Source organism: Lissotriton vulgaris, unplaced genomic scaffold (assembly GCF_964263255.1).
Source record: "Lissotriton vulgaris unplaced genomic scaffold, aLisVul1.2 SCAFFOLD_1186, whole genome shotgun sequence".
NCBI lineage: Eukaryota > Metazoa > Chordata > Amphibia > Caudata > Salamandridae > Lissotriton > Lissotriton vulgaris.
Genome location: NW_028251468.1, coordinates 340,475 through 361,185, shown reverse-complemented (window position 1 = coordinate 361,185; position 20,711 = coordinate 340,475). Strand labels below are relative to the sequence as shown.

At 40.6% G+C, this 20,711-nt stretch overlaps 1 protein-coding gene across 2 annotated transcripts in view; it reads right to left on the bottom strand.

Moving 5' to 3' along the window:
- Positions 1 to 3,989: 3,989 nt before the first annotated feature.
- Positions 3,990 to 20,711, bottom strand: part of ARK2C (arkadia (RNF111) C-terminal like ring finger ubiquitin ligase 2C) — a 206,823-nt gene continuing 190,101 nt past the window's right edge. For both annotated transcript variants that reach the window (XM_086950827.1, XM_086950828.1), the window contains one exon: positions 3,990 to 9,322. In XM_086950827.1, the coding sequence (XP_086806953.1) occupies positions 9,205 to 9,322 (118 nt within the window). In that variant the 3' untranslated portion in view covers positions 3,990 to 9,204. The remainder of the gene's footprint in view (positions 9,323 to 20,711) is intronic.

Sequence of the window (20,711 nt, the reverse complement as noted above, 5' to 3'; positions counted from 1 at the left end):
AGAGGGACAGCAAACGTTTTTGAATCACATGCATACATTTAAACAACCAGTAGCGATCAAACTTCCCTTTTCGAGGGACCACTTGCATCAAACACAACACTTTTAATACTGTAGGCTTCGCTCCATGCATTGACTGTGCTGTTGCATTGGCAATGCCTGGGTGCCATACCGACACTATGCGTGCATATTATGAACCCGAACACAACATTAATATAAATATTCAACACATCAATAATTCACAATAGGGCTATACATTCAGAGGTCACACTTGTGCAAAAGATAAACAGGTCAGTAACCACAAATGCTCAAACATAACCGTACAAAGTCCATTTGCCACGATTGCTTGCGCTGTTTTTGCACATGATTTGGCATTCAGTGCTATTAATGGAGTGAACCACACACATTTTGCTATTTGCCTGAATTACGGAAAGATTTTCCTTGTTTGCACTCTAAGCAAAAGCAATGCTGGTGATTGGTATAAGGACAACATGTATCCTGAAGTAAGTTGTGTGGAAACTGCAAAGCTCACAAATATGATACACTTTCTTCCAGTCTCGAGCATACATGGACACACGGCACAATTACACACAGTTACAAAGCAGCATATTCTGTAATTTTAAAGCATTTTTAGTGTATTCACTTACATATTCCAGAGTGAAAGAAGACATAAGAGTGAGAAAGCCTACAAGCACAGGACAATGGGTCGCCCATGGAGCATGCCAGGGAAGACCCAGTGACTAGTGCCTGTTTCTGAGTCTCTGTGACTAGGGTCAGTACTTTTAACATTACCCCCCACGGATAAAAGTCTGTTGTGGAAAGCCATGCTAGTGTTGACTTGTTATTATGATCTCTAAGTTATCATATCCTTGTCTAGCCCCCACAGAGAAGGGGCATGAGCAGTGACTGTAGTAGTCTTTTTGCATTCTTCCATGATAAGCTCTGTGTAGCCTAGTCATGGACTGCAAACTCCTTAGAGGAGAGAGACAGGATGAATGCCACCACCGTATTTGGTAATCCGTGATTGGTCAACAGAATTAAACAAAATGTGGGCAATAGTTGGCCATGTATGTTTCTCCAGTTCAGTCTCTAGCTCAGGTGGGCAGCAGAGAGTGACATACTGTAAGAATTGCAGGTGACTTCTTTGTGGGTGAACAAGATAGGGTTCAATTGTGAAGATGTCCTTCGAGAAGGACACGCGCCGCCCTTCTGGTATGAATAAAATCATTTCTATGCCACAGCTGATTTTACAGAAGTCAGAAAGGTAAAAGGTAAATTAGCCCTTGAGGTGCTCCTGCCTGGATCATATCTGAATTTCAGAAGCTAGTGCATTAACGTAGTGAGTGGTGGCACTGCCAGTGGCCTGGTCAGCATTTGCCTGATATGTGCTGGTGACTTAAAATCACAACGTCCTTTTAATCTGTGGCTGTCAATTAAAAAACACAGGTCCCACTGCACAACTTGGAGCCGTATTTATTTCTGCAATGGTGGCAGCAGCCAGCAGAGTGGTATGAGACAATACAAATCTTCTTTGCCAATCTGGGAAACGGTACTTGACTTCCTAGGGTGAGTCTGTGTATAGTACTGGTCGCTTAACATGCCCACATAAGCCCTTTACAACCTCTGTAGAATATCTCCCACAATGAAGATAAAACCAGAACATTGTGGGTACAGTAGCTGAAGAGCCATGACTAATTTGTGTGGAAGATGTTCCATCCTACTTGGAGCACTGTAAGCAGAATTGAGATTTGCTGGTCTCGTTTTTTAGACAGAACAGCAAGGTATCACTTTTATTAGTGCAGAAGGTGTAATCCCACCAGTGGGCCAGATGTATGACCCTCTTTTACTATCCAACCGTGGAGGCATTTTCATTGCTTGTGATAGGGAGCAAAACACACTTGTTTCTCCACTGCGGGACAGCCATGAAGAGAGCGACTGAAGGAATGTTTATTATGAAATTAGAAGGGGAAGAACGCTGATATGTGCACCTCCCTAAATATGTACATTTATTCACATTGTGTGTTCTAAAGTACGACTAGAGGTGCAGTGTAGTGGAATGAATATTTTACAGGCTTAATGCACCTGTTAACTTCAATGTTATCTAAAGGGCTATCGCATCACCCGACCAATCATGTAAGAGTTATCAGACCGGCTAAGACTTGGAGGTCACAACAGTAAGCAACACCAGGAGCGAATCGTTCTTTTGCTAATATCTACACGTCAAGCAGAGAGAAGGATTGTTCACCCAAAATCTCAAAAGGATTAACATACAGATGGTACAACACCTGCCCCACCCAGTGGGAAGAATCTGGCCATTTTCCTAACCTAGTAAATATCATCCCTGGGTAACGTCCCAGTGAAGCCAATCAGGAAACCATTATTTGCTGATCCATACTTTCTGATGTAGTAATTGAATGCATAACATTTGAAGTAAAAAGAAGTATAAGGTTAGCTATATATGCTGACATATCCGAATTCGAAAATAATTGCATATTTTTAAAACCAAACTTTTATTAGAAGATTGAAAATACTCCATGTTAAGATTTTGAATGTGATAGGAGAAAGGCGTGCCGCAGCACACCAGACCGAGGCGCAGAAAACTGACAGCAATTTCTAAATGAGGTTCTTGATGTATAACTATGACAACTGGATTTCATTTGATCCTTTTGATACATTTCTAATATGATGTTCCTAGTCCTGATATGTGAAAATATAGCTAGTCTGTAGTTTATGCAACAATCCTTGGTGACGTCTTGCATCATTTTATATCATGGGAATTTGAACTAACACGTATAGGTTACTTTAAGAAAGGTGGTAAGCCTAATATGCATGGCCATTGTTGGGATCTCTTCCCAACAGTTTCATACTTTCCTTCCCTGAAAAATATATATTTTTTTGTAGTATGAGGCGCTTGTTCGTGGAATAGCTTACACAAAACCACTATGGATTTCCACAAGGACTTTTACCAGTGAATGGGTAGTAACGCCAAGTAGTAGACTTATGCCACAGACTTTGCATAGAAACTTTAATGCTCCTCGGCTTACAAAGGAGGGTCTCCTGTGTTTATAAAGAGCAGCAGACTAATCAATTCACACACAGGAAGGCAACAGTCGGGCGAAAGCCTTCATGTCCGGTACAGCGATCCACCAATTCAAAAAGTGAAGGCTGGTGGATAACCTGAATACAAAGGAAGACCGTCAGACTGCAAACCACATGGAAGCAGTGAGAAATTGAAGCAAGCAAAAGCAAAGGTCAGCCATAGTGAGGGAGCAACCACTATGCTATTGATGCGCCAAATCTACAAGTTTTCAGTCCAACTTAACTGTCACTTTAGCATATATCAAAAGTAGATAGTAGCTCACAAACTCATAAAACTGAGTTATAAAGTACATGTATAATGTATCTGATTTGTGTCTTCGTTCATGTTTCCTCATAGTTTTAAATATGGGAATGATCTTATGTAAATGAATAAAGGGCTTTAAAATCCATGGGCCACGCGAATAAAACATACAAATCTAGAATGTAATATTAAAATACATAACTGATGACTGACACATAGTCTTTTCTAGTCTTTATACATGGATAACCATCATCCCCTTCTCCAAGTTGTCTCCCTGTTTTCTATCATTCAGTGTGCCTGATAACAAGATAATGACCTGGTTACATAAACAGGCTGATTTACTAGACCAAAAACAAATGGACTTCCAGAGGTTGTCCACAAGACCAGATCCATGGGACAGTTTTAAAATAATAAATATGAATGTGTGTGGTGAGAGTATCTGGGATACCAGCGTGTTCGCACAAAAGTGCGAGCTGCTCCAGAGTCAAAATCACCTATTATCTTCTTAGAGTCAGATAAAACAATGTTATCACCTTTTTAAAAAAAGGCATTTTTTTCTTCACCCATCATAGAAAAAAGAATTTGTGAATTAAGCACTCCCGGGAGACATTATGTGAACATTTCAGGGTGTTGGTGACACAACAACCTAAAATGAGTAATTTGCAAAAGTCAAAAGCATCATGAAATGAAAAATGAAATTTTAGAAAGAAAGTTTTGTTATGGATCTTTTATACTACGTTCTACATTTTGTTAGGATTTTTAAAGGGTCAGAATGATTTATTCATTCTCGAAATGTGTTTTTAGGGCATTGGTAAATCTTCCTCGTTATGTATGTTTTCTATCACATTGAAATGTTGTAGTCTTTTCGTTGGTCAAACACCATACAGCACACAAATGATGCCAAACCTATAAATTAAGGCCCGAAATTCAGAAATATGACATAATTACCGTGAATTATGGATTATAAAACACTGCAGTTGTATAAAATAAGGACAGAAAACTTGATATCTGTACATATATGTATAAATAAGTATACATATATTAATCTCTTTCTATCTATCCATATATTTATACATATCAATACACACACATACACTTAAACATATATATTTACACACAAATATATGTATTCATGTACTTGTAGAAATTATGGACTGTATTTTTGTGTACGTCTGTGTATCACGTAGAAGGTCCCACTGAGTGCCTGAGCACTGTGTGACAAATAGAGTCCATAGACACAGTGTCACATAACCGTTGTCCATATTTCATTTATGAAACCCCATGTCAAAATGTTTATACTGTACATAGTGTAGTGAAATGTGAGGTGAACAAAATGTTTATTTTGTGGTAAACATAAAGTGAGTGACTGCTGAAATGTACCTTTCTTCTTATAATTTGAAAAATGTAAGAAAACATACAATGAGCACTACTTTTAATATTTTAAAAACAATTATAGCTATTTTTAATATTAGTTTTCATAATTTTAGAGGGGAAAAGGTATAGGGGCCAAAGCACATTTATAGCTGACAGTATCTCTTGTTTCTTGCATTTTTGTTCATTTGCTGCTGCCCATGTGCTCAAAGGAGTGTGTCTGAGGAGGGAGTCTGATATAAATTTGGTAATATTTAACTGTTTTTCTTCACTGATTCCAAATACAATTTGGTCTGAAAAATTGCCACTGTTTTCTTCTAATACTACATATAGCAGGGAAGGGATGTGTTTTAATGGCTAAGTTGTTTACTTTGAAATCCAGAATTCATGTAATGACATAAGTCAAAACAAATACAACTTGTACTGCATTGCCTAGTACTTTGCCAATTACATGTTGCCAGACCAACTCTCTTCTTCACATCCCAGTTCCCATATTCTAGTCTCCGCTGGACCGAGCACACCATTCTGGTCTGTCTACAGCACTTAAAGTACTGATTTCTCCTACTTCAGTACAAATGTTCTATTTGATCCATCCACTGTTCCCTATAGCTGCTATCTGTACCACTGTGCGTATTTAACAATCAAAATAAAAAACAAATGCTTTCCTCACTAAACATTGAAAGAACCTATTGAATACCAATCGAAGTACGAGAAAATGGCTACTGATAAACATCTGTAATTTCATACTCCACCCCCCCCTGTCCCCAAGTCCAAACACGTGGTATGCCTACTTAGGGACCCAGTGGGCAAATATGTCATGAGATCATGAATAGGTAAATGGGAGATATTTTTTAAGGGTTTCATAAAGATAAAAATACACAAATACACATGTGCTTGTGTGTATGTATATATACATATATATATATATATATTCACACCCACACAATAGATAGATAGATGGATAGATGGATAGATATTCCTAGATGTATATGTATATAGATGCACATGCAAATACATATACTATGTAATCAAACTATTTCAATAATATAACTAGCATGTTCTTGAGCCAGACTACAACATTTATTTATAAGATGGTTCTTGCTAAAATTCACCACTTTTATGACTTTCACATGTAAGAAACAGTCTATTTTACTCTGTAATTCTAATTAACATGAAAGACACATTGTCAGTGCAAAATAAAACACCTGAGGTCTCCACAATGCATGACCTCTGCACAACACTTTTGTTTCAGAAATAATAGTACTCAAGCTAATATATTTGGTTTTTGAGAAGTGTTACTTGTAACTGTTTAATACATTAGGAAGCAAGTGAAAGGATTATCTCAGTTTAATTATGAGTGCAAATAATATTCATATATATGTGCGCTAAACACGTTCACTATATTGCAGTTTTCCACTATGTCACATCATACAGAATCAAAGGTTTGCATTTGTATGGAATGTTTCCAAGATAAAGCACCACAGTAATACAGTTTGTAATCACACACCCTGATTTTTTAACAAGATAAGTTTTCAGTTTTTAAGTACCGACGCATGCAAAGCATTCCATTCCCAGAAACAATGCAAAATGAGGTAATAGGAGTTATCAAAAAAATTAGTATCATTTCTAAATAAATAAATTATAATTAAAAATGCAAAAAACAACTATAAAAATAATTAAATAAGAACCCACAATATCTACAAGTTAGTCATAAATTATGATTGTTAAATATAAGGCATTTAAACTCACAAAACCCTGTAAACTATCATTTTTTTCCTAGAAAGGTAAATCATTCTATGCCATTCTACTCGCACGAGATAGCAAACACAGGAGAACCGGAAACACCAGTACAGTCGCAGACACTACGAACCAGCATTGTAGGGTTGCATCCATTCACACAGGCCAGAGGATTACAATAGGAATTTGGTGCTTATTCACCTTTTAAAAACTGTGCTTGTTCGTTAGGCAATTAATTTAATACTTTTGCGCGTTAAAACACATATTAAGCAGACCTTAAAACTCACTACCATCCCCCAAATGGTTTGCTCCAAGCTACTAATTGGCATAAGAGCATGGAGCGGACCAGTGTAACTTGGAGCAGCCACCTGCATATTCTCTTGCTGGTTGTGATGACAGCGACATCTGCTGTTGCTGGAGGCTGGCCCCAACTTGCTTAACCAGGCAGTTTTTCGTCCAAAGGCACTCAAGTCTTCTTACTTTTTCAGTGCTCAGTATATCGCTTAAAATAAGTAGAGAGGAAGAGCTGCAAACTGCGTAGGTGGCTTTATAGCCTCCCATATGCAACATAAATGGCTTAGTAGCAGCTTACTTTTTTGTGTATCACTTCAGAAATTAATTGGAAGTAACCGTTTTTTCCCTTTTTATTCGGTTTTGGAAATAGAGAGTTAAAAGGCAAGAGTGGTGATAATGCTACGTGATTTAATACACAGTATGACAATATGTCTCAACACTAATCCTGGGAAAAATGAAAGACCAGTCTGATCTCCTTGTCTCTATGGGTGTCCATTTTGGAACCACAGTTAACATTGTTATTACTTGTGCCACCCCCAAACTAAAATGGCCTCACATATTTCGAATATGTATACCTAGGTGGTGTGTAAAGGGGCTATAAATAGCATGAACAAATATCATTGTAGATGCACTTTTATGCAAAATCATATATGCACAATGAGGAACTGAGAATTGTATCCTGTATTGCAATTGTGGAGTTTTAGGGTAAACCACGAGACAGCGAGCAAATGGTTTGCAAAGTTCACCTAAACCCTGAAATAGCATTACTGCAAAATTATCCTTTGTAGCATACTGTTTTTTAATTACACAATGCGTTTTTTCAACTTTTCCTATATGGTTGAAAACGTGATCTATTGGAGGCACTAACATTCAGGGGGAACGGGTTACTTTGCAAACTTAGCCCAGTGAAAAATTAATTATGGCTATTTATTATGTTATCAAGAGGTTGAGCAGGTGAAGGAGAGAGGTGATCTCTTGTTATAGTACGGTTCTAGGCTCTTGGGCTGTCTACAACTGAACTCTTCAATATCAATAATCCCAGGAAAGTTCAAAGTGCACATGTACCCTGCAAAAGGCATCTCTGTTTTTAATACTAAGCGCTTCACATCAACTTTCAATGCACAGTTATTACTAATGGAATGTTGTGCCTAGGATTGCAGTTTACTATTGGAATATTAAACACTACTATTCTGTGTTATACGAAGTGCTATTCAAAGAAACTTTGTTGCAGATTTATAGGCCTTAGAATACAAATATGCCCCCTATATTGGATACTTGCAGTATATCAATGGCAGGTAGGGATAAGAACCTGTTAATGCAGAATGTAAAGTGCCTTACATAATGGTCTATTCTAGGAAATGTTTTGCAGGTGGCCAGGAGCATGACATGCCTAGGCTGTCACCTTGTCTCTCTTTCCTCTGGCAGGGTACATCCAACAACCCTACTTCTGAATATTTATAATGGGGCAACTGGCTACACTTCGAATGGGATTTTCCTGACTGTGTACACATCACCGGTCCTATCCCATTCACAACCATGGGTCTGACTATTTACAATGTGTAACTGCATGCGGCACACAGAAGCGATGACACCAGTAGTGGGGTGGAAAGTCCAGCAAAATGAGAGCTAACAACCTCATGGTGCAATTACCAGCGAAGAAGCTAGAAATAGAATCAGAGTGGTCTCAACTTGCTTTGCCCTAGTGTCCAGCAACAGCAGACCCGTTCCAGCAAAACCAATATTCTTCTTACCCATTTTGTTTATCCCTAAAGGATTTTGTTCCTTTTTAGGCCTTTCTCTCTCTCTCTCTCTCACACACACACTCTCGCTCATTGCAACTTTCTGTAAACATGATAAAAAACACAAAGCCAGGCAAAAAACAGCCGAAAATGCTATCCTTTTAACTGTAAACAGGATTTTGCTTTTTCATCGCTTCCGCCTGTTGAAAGATGGGAAGATTCGACTTCTTTCGTTAATGGTTCATCCCGGCACCAAATAAAAACAAGGAATCTATGAAAAATATTTGGTGCAAATTAGAAAACAGCGACATTTCGATCACAAGATGACTAGGGCACCAAACACAGGACATTTCTTAAGCTCACATGCTCCAGTTGCCATCCACAGAAATAGCTAAAGACCCCTACATGTTTCTACATATTTGAGAGGTATATATACAATCCGTTGACGTGTAGGATTGATAGGCCAGACTACCAGACTAGTACCTTCAGGATTAAAAGGAAAACTTCTGCAGCGCAGGGCCCTCTCGCTCTGGGAAAACCAGCTCCCGTACACTGGGCCAGTATGGCTGTTTGGATCCTCTCCTACCACTACGTACCACCAATTCCTTGTTTCACAAATGTGCTTGCAGGCTGTCCTCTAAATCAATTGGCTCAGAAGGCAAAGTTTTGCTGCAAGGTCTATGGCCGTGTGACCTGATAAGAAAAATTGTGCCTCCAGTTCCAATTTCAGCTGTCGGAGCCCAGTTGTGTTTCAATGTCCACTCGGCAGATTGGGCACTTCTTGCTGGTAGCCAGCCACTGGTCAACGCAGACTTGGTGGAAGAGATGCATGCATGGTAAACGCCTGTGAAACAAAGGGAGACCCGATTAGAATCACTCAGGTACCGGAGGATTGCGCTATAACGTGTACTAGATAGATGCACAAGGACCAGTATTTCAAAATTCAGAAGAGAATTTGTTCTCTGCGAATGCCGGAATGAGCCAAATGAAAAAACGCATATTTAATTTCAACTCCTAAATCTTACATCCTCAACTTCATGTGTATGTTACATTAACTTTGAGTTTTGCAGTACATTTTGATGTTTGATTTTCTCTTTAGTCTGTAGGCAGAGCCCTTGTGTCAAGCGAATCCCAATGAATAACAAAGGAAAACACTGAATAAATCTTTGAAAGGCTCTCGGACTAACTCTTGGAAGACAATGTCCCTAATTCCAAAGTTCATAAACTGGGCTTGATAAACGTGTGCTTGTATATTCCAGTGAGTGCTTGCAAGATTCCTGTGGAAGACATTTTATGTACAATTTATAAAAAAATAAGAAATACCTAATCTTCTGAGTCTGGACTGATGGTTTAGTGTACCTTTAGCTACTGGCTTTAACATCATGCTAGCTTGTACCTAAACAGTTTGAAGCTGAACACATTAAAAGTCTTATTTTTACATAGCTCTTTCCGATTAAAAACAATACAAGATGCAAATTACTAGTATGGCGGTAACGGACTTGTAACTCGAGTTCGGAGGGTTACCAAAATGCTGCAAAACATTTGGACAAAACACCTTATGATTTTGTAAAAAAAAAAAAAAAAAGAAAAGGAATCAGAAAAGGTATGAAACCCCGGGACCAGTTAGAAGAAAAAATGCAATTTATAAAACATAACAGATGATGAAAAATGAATTAGTAGTAGTCTGCAAAATTCCCCATTACCCAAATTGAAAGAGGAAGCAGGGAAGAAGAAACGAACGCGGGCACTGGAAAACATAAAAGGGGATGGGTAGGAATGGATTAAAGAAAGATGAAAGAGGAGAAGAACGAGGGAAAAAGCATTGGCAAAGCCAATAGGTCTGGCTTGTATTTGAGTCTGACTAAATCATTAAATCCCAGCCTGCAGCAGTGAAAAAAATAAAACAATATAAATATAGATTCTTTTAGTAAAATGCATCAATGAGATAACAAAATGAATGTGTGGTGATTCAGTGTACTATGTAAAGAGAGAAATATTGGGGAGATGTAGAGAGGCAAATGGGCACTGATAGGACAACTTGTAAAAGACAAAAAATGTATTTATATAATTCATATAAACAAATGGGCTCGAAGAATCGTTTTGAGATAAAGGCCTTTACCAGATAGCATTCAAAAACTTCGTGAATGCTATTTTTGTGATATTGCAGACTCTGGATCGTGGAAAAGACTTCTTGTAAGTGTTGTAAAATCTTAATAAAATGTATCCCAGGACAAAAACGGATTAACTGCAATTTATGACTAGATCACGGGACATTTTTCTTAACCCCTGAAGCTTCTCATACTCAAGCTAGGTCACTATGAAAAATCTAAATTACCTTTCTGCATTCGCCTACTACATGTGCGTACCTACAACCTTCATAGATTCCTCCATAAAGCTCCTTGAAACGGGTGCTTGGATTTCTAATAGCTATATGCATCTAGGCATTCATGCATTCATGTTGTGATTATTAGAGTGCTTACCTTCATGGTGTACCAGTAAATACACTGATTGTCTTCAAACAAATTCACATGTGGATTCAAAGTTAAGGTTTTGTTTAAAGAATGTAATTGCACCACTTTATGAGGACTTCTAGCCACAAGTAGTCTATTATTCAACGTGCCCTATGTCTCCCAAGAAACACTTCACAGTGGATCGCTCTCTTACTTAGCAAACAGAGCTTGTCTACTGGGCTCGTCTCACACCCAGACAACTACAGTTTGTAGGCTTCTGCAAATTCCTTCCCAGCTGGAGTCAAAACTACACAGACCAGTAAAGCATTACCAACAGCTGCCTGCGCCAGGGGTGTGCTGCCGTGGTTTACAAATCCCCAAAACGTGTTTCCTCTCAGCGAGTTTTGTCTAATTAACTGTTGATAAATATACATATTTAGGTGGATTAATAGGGGATTATTATTTTACAGATGTTATACTCTTAGAGATACGCCACTTATATTGAATATAGATGTCGCCTTTTAACAGTGCTGCACAACAGAAGCGTAAAGATCACTTCAAAACTTTATATTTATTGAGAAGCTAATGATTTGTACAACTCTCACCATCGCACTGAGCTTTGAGACAATGTTTTGCAGTCTCTTAACGATTACATTCAGCAGTGATTTAATTTTTGTGTTACACTAAGTCCCAACTTTTCAATACAGTTTCAAGTTTGAGTTTGAGGGCCTGATTACGAGTCAAGATAACATGAGCTAACTTAAGATCTTTGAGTACAAGCACATCCAGGCACGGTTACGGTTGTCTGTAAGGTGCTATAACTGAACTAAGTCAAAATAAGACCTTTACATAAATGCACCTAGGGTCTCTGACCAGGATTGGAGTATGCCAGTATATAGGAACCAAGGGGCATATTATCAAGCCTGTGCGCTAAAATTATCGCCGCTTTATCGGCCGAAAACGGCCGATAAAGCGGCGATAATGGGCTTGATAATATGCTCTATGGAATTCCAATCGAAGCACATGTTAGATGTGAAGACATCTAACATGGGCTTCGATTGGAATTCCACAGAGCATATTATCAAGCCCATTATCGCCGCTTTATCGTCCGTTTTCGGCCGATAAAGCGGCGATAATTTTAGCGCACAGGCTTGATAATATGCCCCCAAGATAGCATGAGCTAACATAAGGTCTTTATGTAAAAACACATTGGGCCTCTGTTACAGCTCTGAACAAGGTGCAATATCTGACCTAAGTTAATATAAAATGTTTACATAAATGTATGTAGGGCCCTTTCTTGTTAAGGCTGTGAATAAGGCAGTATATTTGAAACAAGGTTACATAAGACATTTACATAATTGCCCTTAGCATAAATATTTACATTGTTTATTTTTCAAACCTCTGTTTATTAGTTTTATGTCCCAGTGGAGAAGATTCATATAATATAGAGGATATCTGTTTGCAATACACGTAATCCGTACAGGACAGGACAGTACATGAGGCCTATTCTAGTTATCATAACAAACGTTCTAACAAGTACAACATGCACATGCTCAGTTAACTGCAGCATCATCCTTAGGGTTACCTCTTCTTGGGGTCGTTTATTAGTGCATCCCTTCTCCTTATGGTGAATCCCCATATCCAACCATGCCTCAGCGGTCGGGATCTGTGGTCTCGGACCCTCCACGCCTCCTATTCTGACTGCTCTGTAGTTTGGGCCTCAGATTGCTCTGAGTATTCTACAAAACTCTGTCTCACTTCATTCCACATGTCCAAGAGAGGGCGTCTGTGTATACTGCAGGCCTCCTCTGCCTTTGACCATTGTTCTACTTTGACCCGCCACCTAGCATATGTGGGACCAGCCCTCCCTGTCCAGTGTCTTGTGATCAGTTTTCTCGGCAAGACCGGGGCAAGGTCTAGCAGTCGGTTTCCTGCTTTCTTGGGTGCGGTTCGGGAGGAGTTGCCCAGAAGGCAGAACTTTGTCATCAATTCCAGTGTGCCACCCATGTGGCGAACTATTTGTGCCAGTAAATTTGTACTACCGTGCAGGCCTAGGCCATGTGGAAAAAAAGCCGCCTCAATGACCCACATCTCAGGCAGGGTCTCGGGTCGCTCCATACTATCTCTTATTCTCCCAGGGAGTAAGTATGTCTGGTGCAAAATGTTAAATTGTGTAAACTTTAGTCTTGTGCTCCTTAGCACTTTTTTTAATTGTAGGTCAGCATACTATCCCATTTCTTGACCGCGATCTCCTGCCTGAGATCTCTCTTCCAGCAGCTTTGGGCAGTACTCATGCCTTTCCAGACCATCCCATTGGATGCCCTGTAGACCCAGGTTCATAAGCCGTTACAATAGCCGTGATGCGGGGCTCTTGCGAGCCCGTCTGCCAAAACCGTGCAAAAGCTTGGGTCAGACTCCGTAATCTAGAAATCATCCCGGTGCTAGGCCATGATCGGTTATTAGTTGGGCTAGCAGCGTTACCGTCCCCTCATTAAAGCAATCGCACACCGTTAGCAGGCCACCCTCAGTCAGTGTACCAGTTGGTGCACCGAAACAAAGTAATCCCTGACCGCGTATGTTGGACCAACCAAGGGAAGTGCTGGAGCACAGAGAGGACACTGAGGTCAATTTAATACATTTCCTACAGCACCATATGGTAACAGGAAGGAGTCTGCCTAGCTTGTGGTGTCTCCTCGCTCCTAGCAGCCTCACTCCAATCGCCTTTCACATTCCACCTCCTCCCACGGCCCTTTATTCTTATCTGCCCCTCCAGTCACTTCAAGCCTTCGTTTCGTTCCTCCCTAATCTATTTACCACCATCACCTTACTTCCTCTCCCTTCTCTCATATCTCCATGCCTTTCCTCATGTCCATTTTCTCATATCTCCATTCCCTTTCCTCGTATCCTTGTCAGCCTTCTCCTTTCCTCTTGCCCTTCACTTCCCCTCTCCCAGTTCTTTACCTTCCCTCCAACCCCTTATGCCTTGTTTCCAAATCTCAAATTTCTCTTCAAACCTCTTTAGCCTCCTTATTATACAAATGTCCCCATCTTCCTAATCTCTGGTGCCTTGTATTCTCATTTCCCTTCCATCGTACCCAGTATGCTCAATCTCTTCTCCCGTTCCTCCCAGCCCAGGGCCATTCCTCCTATTTCTGTTTCTTCCCTCCAATTCCACTGTTGCCTCATGCATGCCTTCCTTTCCATTCCCCCTAACTCTCCTTTCTTCGCCTCCTCTAATACCCTCACGTTTCTACTTCTTTCTCTTCTTCCTACCTGCCCTTTACTGCTATCCTTTAATTCTCACATAATTCATCTGTGCTTGTCCCCTTTATCCCTATTTCCCCTCGAGCCTGTCCTCTTGTCATCTCGTGCCTGTCCGCTCGTCAACTCGCGCCTATCCTCTCGTCATCTCGGTGCCGGTCCACTCGTCATCTCACGCCTCTCCTCTATTCCAATCCCTGTTAGTTGTACTTTTCCTCGTCCTCTCTTGTTTCCTCCTCCTCTCTTGTTTCCTCACGCCTATTATCCTTTCTGTTCCATCCTTTACAATGGCCTTGTTCTCTTGTCTCTGCACTCATACCCACTTCTCTCCTTCCTAGTCCTGTGTTTCTTTCTTCCTATTCAACTGTCCTCATGTCTGTCCTCCTTTCTGATAACTCCTATCCTCATAACTACTATGCTCCAATCCTCTTTTGCCCTCACATTTATTCCCCTTTCCTTCCTTACCCATCTAGTTACACTTTTAGATTATCCTTTCATCCTCACATATATGTGTCATTTCCATCTATTCTCTCAACGCTTCACACATGTCCCCCTGTTTGTCCTTTGTCCTTCCTTTATCTGTTCCCTTGCCTCCTACCCCTAGGCTAGGACCTCACCTACGCTCTAATCCCCGTGTCCCCACTCATCTGCCCTCTTTGCACTTCCTTCCTATCCACATGCTCTTGACATCATACAACATTGCATGAAGTATTACATGTAATACTATGTATGGTAAATGTTAAAACGGTAAAAGAAGCATGTAGTAGGTGATAAGATCTGTACTTTATTCCATAGATCTCTTCTTAGTTAATGTGATCAGATGTAGTTAGGTCTATAGGAATGCCCCACCAGGAGCAGGCTCTCCACTGCTCAGTCCACCCACACTAACTGACATACTCATCCAAACCAACACAATCAACATTCCATCTGATGACATCACTGGCTGAGCAGCAGGGAGAGAACCACAGTAAGGAAGGTGTATTAAGTAAAAGTACATTACAACACATCCCTCGCTTTATAATGAAAGAAAACAAACAAAACATGTGAAGATGAAAAAACACACGTTCCGACAAAAAGGATGCAATAATAAGAACAAAATACAACATCCCCATGCCAAAGTGATCACAACAACAAATGCATGAAAGTCACCAAACATACAAATGAGGACAAAGAAAAAATGGATGAAAACTCCAATACAACACCCATCTCCCCTTTATAATGATCACAAACAAAAAAAACAGTTAATTAAAACATACTTCAAGACCAGTGGAAACTATCCACAAAACTCACGTCCCAAACTATGGGCACAATCATGAGTAGCCAGGTGCACCACAAACTAAGGTACACAACAGTGGCAGAAGAGGGATCTGCAACCCCCAACCGCACAAACACAGGTCCACCCAAAAAAAAAATTGGAAGAAGACACAACCCAAGCTAAGCCAGGGTAATAAAACCCCAAAATACTCTAAAACCAATATGGGTATCCCTTAACCCAAAGCAACCATATCCTGGTTTGCTTAAACCAAAGCAAATCTATTATGAGAATCTCCCAACCCAACGTGCACAACCAAAATGAACAGTCAAAAAAAAACATAAATCAATCCAGGGTATCCCCTAACCCAAAGCAAACATATCCTGGTTTGCTTAAATCCAAAGTAAATAAGACGTGAGAATCTCAAAACTCAATGTGCATAACCAAAATGCACAACACACACGCCTACTAAAGGCATCAACCATATACAGGGTAAAACAAAACCAAATGGGAGAAGTTACACAAAAGGTAAACTTTCCACGTGTGCACCCGTAACACACAGACCAAAAATACACTCTACGTGCGCAACAATAACGCACAGTCCAAAACATAAATCAAACGAGGGTAACCCTTAACCCAGAATACAGTCAAAATTCCCTTTGGGAACCATAAATCCAAAACTAACATTATAGGTATCCCATAACCCAAAGACAATCTAGGGTATCCTTAAACCCATGACAAACCCACAAATACACCACCCCGGGGCACATACTACCCTAAAATAAACTCATTTGGACCCTAAGCACACCCTGAATTAATAAATCACATCAGGACAGAATGCGCCACCAATATAACCACCCCAAAGATGAGCACTCAGCGTAACATACATGAGTCCAGACCTCACACTCCAATTTAAACTTAAACTCACACAAAAAATAACATTTCAATGACCAGCATAAATAATGTTATTAACAGTCTTGTGGTCCGATGAGCGATCTCTCACCCGAGGTCTTCAATCTCCGTCCGTAGTCTGCTGGTATTAATATAAATCCACAGAAGTCTAAAAATCTACCGACATGTCTGCTGATAAACACCCCCTCCATTGGTAATTTGATCAACAGTACCTTTTCCTGTAGTGTAGCACGAAGCATTTTATGCTTAAAAATCGTCACCCCACGTCGGCTCACACTGCTGATTGAGAGTGCTATGACTTTCTTGCAGTCTCCCAGGAACGCAGTTGCAATCTCCATGTTAATGACTCCAGAAGCGCTCCCACACAACTGTTTGTGTCAATAGATAGCTGCGCCAAACCTTTAAAATGGCAGCACGCAGATTACGTTGTCCCGGGTGGCTACCGGCACGTTAAGGCATCCTCGCGTGCATATTCAGCACGAGCCACCTCACGTAGGATCAGACATCACACTGAAGACACGCAGGCAAGGTAAGGTGTGTGCGTGTGAAAACCGAACTTACACAAAAGTTCAAACATCGCACACTTCAACGGCTTCTACTTCAACTGTCCCCGGCCAGCTCCGTGTTACATGCTCGAAAATAAACAAACAGGGAGTGAATTGCCAGCGCTGTGCTCTAATCTCTCTCTCCACGGGGTCAGAAGCAGTAGAGCACGACTTTTATAACGTGTGCAAGTGTAGAACAAACTTCTCAATTCAGTCTCAGAGCGCTCGATTTAAAGGTCTTAAAACTGTAGTTCAGAGGTCAAACTCTCATGCCACACAACGCAGTACACAGTTTTTTAATGTTAAGCTTAATAGTCTGTTGGTAGGCAGGAAAAAAGAAAATCCAACATGTACTGCCATAAAGCGAGTCATTCATTTTCCAAAACCAGCAAGAATACAGAAACTGGCACAATATAGTTAAGGGCGACCGTTGACAGGGTCACTGGTGGGGCATAAGGGGTGCCTGGTTTCATCCACTCCACTTACTTGAAGTCTATAAGTCTTTTGGTTCCAAATCGTTATATCTATATTAAAAACGCTACTTCATCTGCTTCAGTTTTAAAAATCAATCAGTCCAAGGTAGCTCCATGGGTTCTTCGCCAGTGTTAAAACGATGAAAGAAGCGTAGACCAGGTGTAGTAGGTGATAAGATCTGTACTTTATTCCATAGATGTCTTCTTAGTTACAGGTGATCAGATGTAGTTAGGTCTATAGGAATGCCCCACCAGGAACAGGCTCTCCACTGCTCCACACCAACTGACATACTCATCCAAACCAACACAATCAACATTCCATCTGATGACATCACTGGCTGAGCAGCAGGGAGAGCACCACAGTAAGGAAGGTGTAAAAGTACATTACATCAGTAAACCACAAACTGTGTTAAGGAAAGGTTACTAGTATGAACGCTAGAAAATGGGAAGGTTAAGATATCACACACACCTCTGTAGGCAGCTTGGCTTTCTTTCACATTAAGTGCCGTAAAAAGAATGACGTCAATATTAATGATCTTCATCACGTCTGTATTGCTAACTGAGAGCGGGCAGTGAGTGTGATGTCACTGCTCTTCTATCGGCCTCTCTTCACTTCAGTGTTATCATTCGATCGCTTTCATCTCCTCTGCTGACATTGTGTACACTATAAACTGAAGCCGTCCACTTTTATTGCGCATAAAAAGAAAGAGCTCACGATCACACACTTTGGTCTAATGGTGAAGCTAAGATCCCAAATTACATCTTGAGGTTCTGAGCGCTACAATTTAACCACCACAACATACATCCCCCCTTGTCTTCTTTCTTTTCTTCTTCGTCATCCCTTCTTGCTTTTTCTCTTGCTCTCGCTTCTCTCCTTTTTTTCCTCATTACTCCCTCTCAAAATGTCATAAAGTGATGTTAATTTTCTAATACGTTGGCTAAATATACTGTGATTTTTCTGTTTTTGGTTTACTTTGCAATGTGTTAGGTGGACTTGTGTATAGGATAAACCTAGGCTATGCATATTATTCATAGAGTGCGTTCCAAGGCATGGTTTCACTTGGACGTTTGGGAGCAACCACAAACATATACATTTAGGGACCCTTAGACCTGACCCCTTTCCACTCTGGAGTTACAGATTCACTCCAATGGCCGCAGTAAGTCCCCTTGGGGTATGGGAAGGACGAGGGATTACTCCCATATTTGGTGTGACTGTATGGCTCCAACCAAATTAACGTTTACCAAGCAGAGAAAAACAAACAAACAGGTGTGTGTTTGTACAGGGGGCTCCACAGCTCTGTGTGTAATTCTACATCATGTAGAATTCCACACAGTAGGAGTAGGAGCCTGCTGCCATTGCCATGAGACATTCCCAGTAGCATGCCAGGAAACATGTGCTTGGCCTTTTCCACGGGCATTACTAGAACCGTTGACAAATAGGAAAAAAAACGTAAAGTATGGCCAGGGCTAGATGTAAATCTCTAGCTGTACTTTTAAGTATTTTTCCCGAATGGGGGCCAGTGTTTTGGCTTCTTCATATATAAGCGCATTTTTGCAGTGGATTTGTTCAGGCAATATTTTTATAATTCATTAATATCATATAATTGTATGATTCGCTGTATAACAGTTACCTAGTAAAACATGTTCACGAAAAGAAGCTTACAATAGCTGCATTCCAATTAAATTTGCATTGAATGCGCATCGCGTGCATCGTGAGAACTGTGAAAAGCAAGGATGGCCCAGATGCATTTTCTGTAAGAATCTGCGGCCTGCCAGCAGCAGGCATTTAATAAATGTTCCTCATTTTAGTGCTGGAATCATTTTCCGCACACTCTGAACTCCAGCTGCAAGAACATTCATTTAATGCTGCTAGTGATGGGCTCCGTAATCCAATGTTTGCACGCACGTTTGGGTCATGGAGGCTGTTCCAGTAATGCAGAAGCAATCTCGTTTGGCATAATGATGCATTGCAGAGCTTGCAAAGAATGCCAGAACCCATATTCAAGGGTTGTTCTCGAGCACTGCGCTGGCTCAACTGCATCAATAAGCAGGACCCAAAAGAGGGTTTCTTGTGGAATATAGAATGGACTTTCATGAACGAAACTGAAATATGGGTCACGCGAATAAGAAATATCCTAATGAAAAGTAAATATAACTTGACCAGTTACAACTGGTTCTTCTGAATCAATTTTCGCATATTGACTTCGAACATGGACAGTTTATGTCTAGTGGAATAAATTTGGGAAGCTAGATGATAACATTAAGTAAAACCAAGAGGCACCAGTAGGCCGCAATAACCAGCCGAAAGATTCAAAAGGCAACTGACTGGAATGTTTTCCATAGCAGAATAGTTGATGTCTAAACCCCCAGAGGAAAACAATATGATCCAGCAGATATCATCTGTGGATATGATCCAAGCTGTGACTAGGCAAAAGGAATTTCCATTTGAGTGGCCATTCACTCAATAAACATTGGTAAAGCACACTCTGTCCCTTGGGGTATCTGGGCACAGTGTCACTGTCGAAGAACCAGGTCTTGAGTCTCTGTCTAGAGTCTACCAGCTAGAGGGCTGTACGGAGCTGGAGGGGAAGGTCATTCCAGGTCTTCGCTGCGATGTAGGAGAAGGAGCGGCTGCGGGTGCAACATATGCGGAGGGTGTGTGTGAGGGCGAGTGAAGAGGAGCCTGGGTGTTTAGCGGATTGGTGGAAGTTCCTTTGTTTCAGGAATTGTGGTTGGTGCAAAGATGGAGCCGAAAGGTGAGACAAGTGACAACTATCTCCCTTTCCCGCCTCATACATCGAAAGTTGAGAGTACCAAACGTTTTCGGAAGTGTGCATGAAGTACAGCTCGATAGGGAGTGCCATTTGCACTTGCAGCACACGGATTTTGCATACAAGCTTCGTTCAGGTTTGAAACCTGGCAACAACCATTTCACAATCCTCCATCTTTTCTCTCATGGATCTGCCACCCCATAACAACCTAGTCACTGACTTGTTCTACTAACCAATGCATCATTGTAACAAGATAACTAAAAACGTTAAGTTAATCTGACAAACATTTTATCTGGCATCATTATAAAGCGAAATTAGTTCTTATTTAGGGACAGACGGTTACAACCACACATGGATCTTTGAGAACCTACAAAAGATATGACCAAGACAGACTGACAGATAGGCAGACAAACAGATGGGTGGACAGATAAATAGCTTGTCCGACAGCTGCACAGCTGTTCGATGGACAGATATCGAGAGATGGACAGAGACGAGCGGTCAGATGGGCTGACAGACAAAAAAATCTTAAATGATAGCAAGAAACATTTGTCTCTACAAGAAGTCTGTGT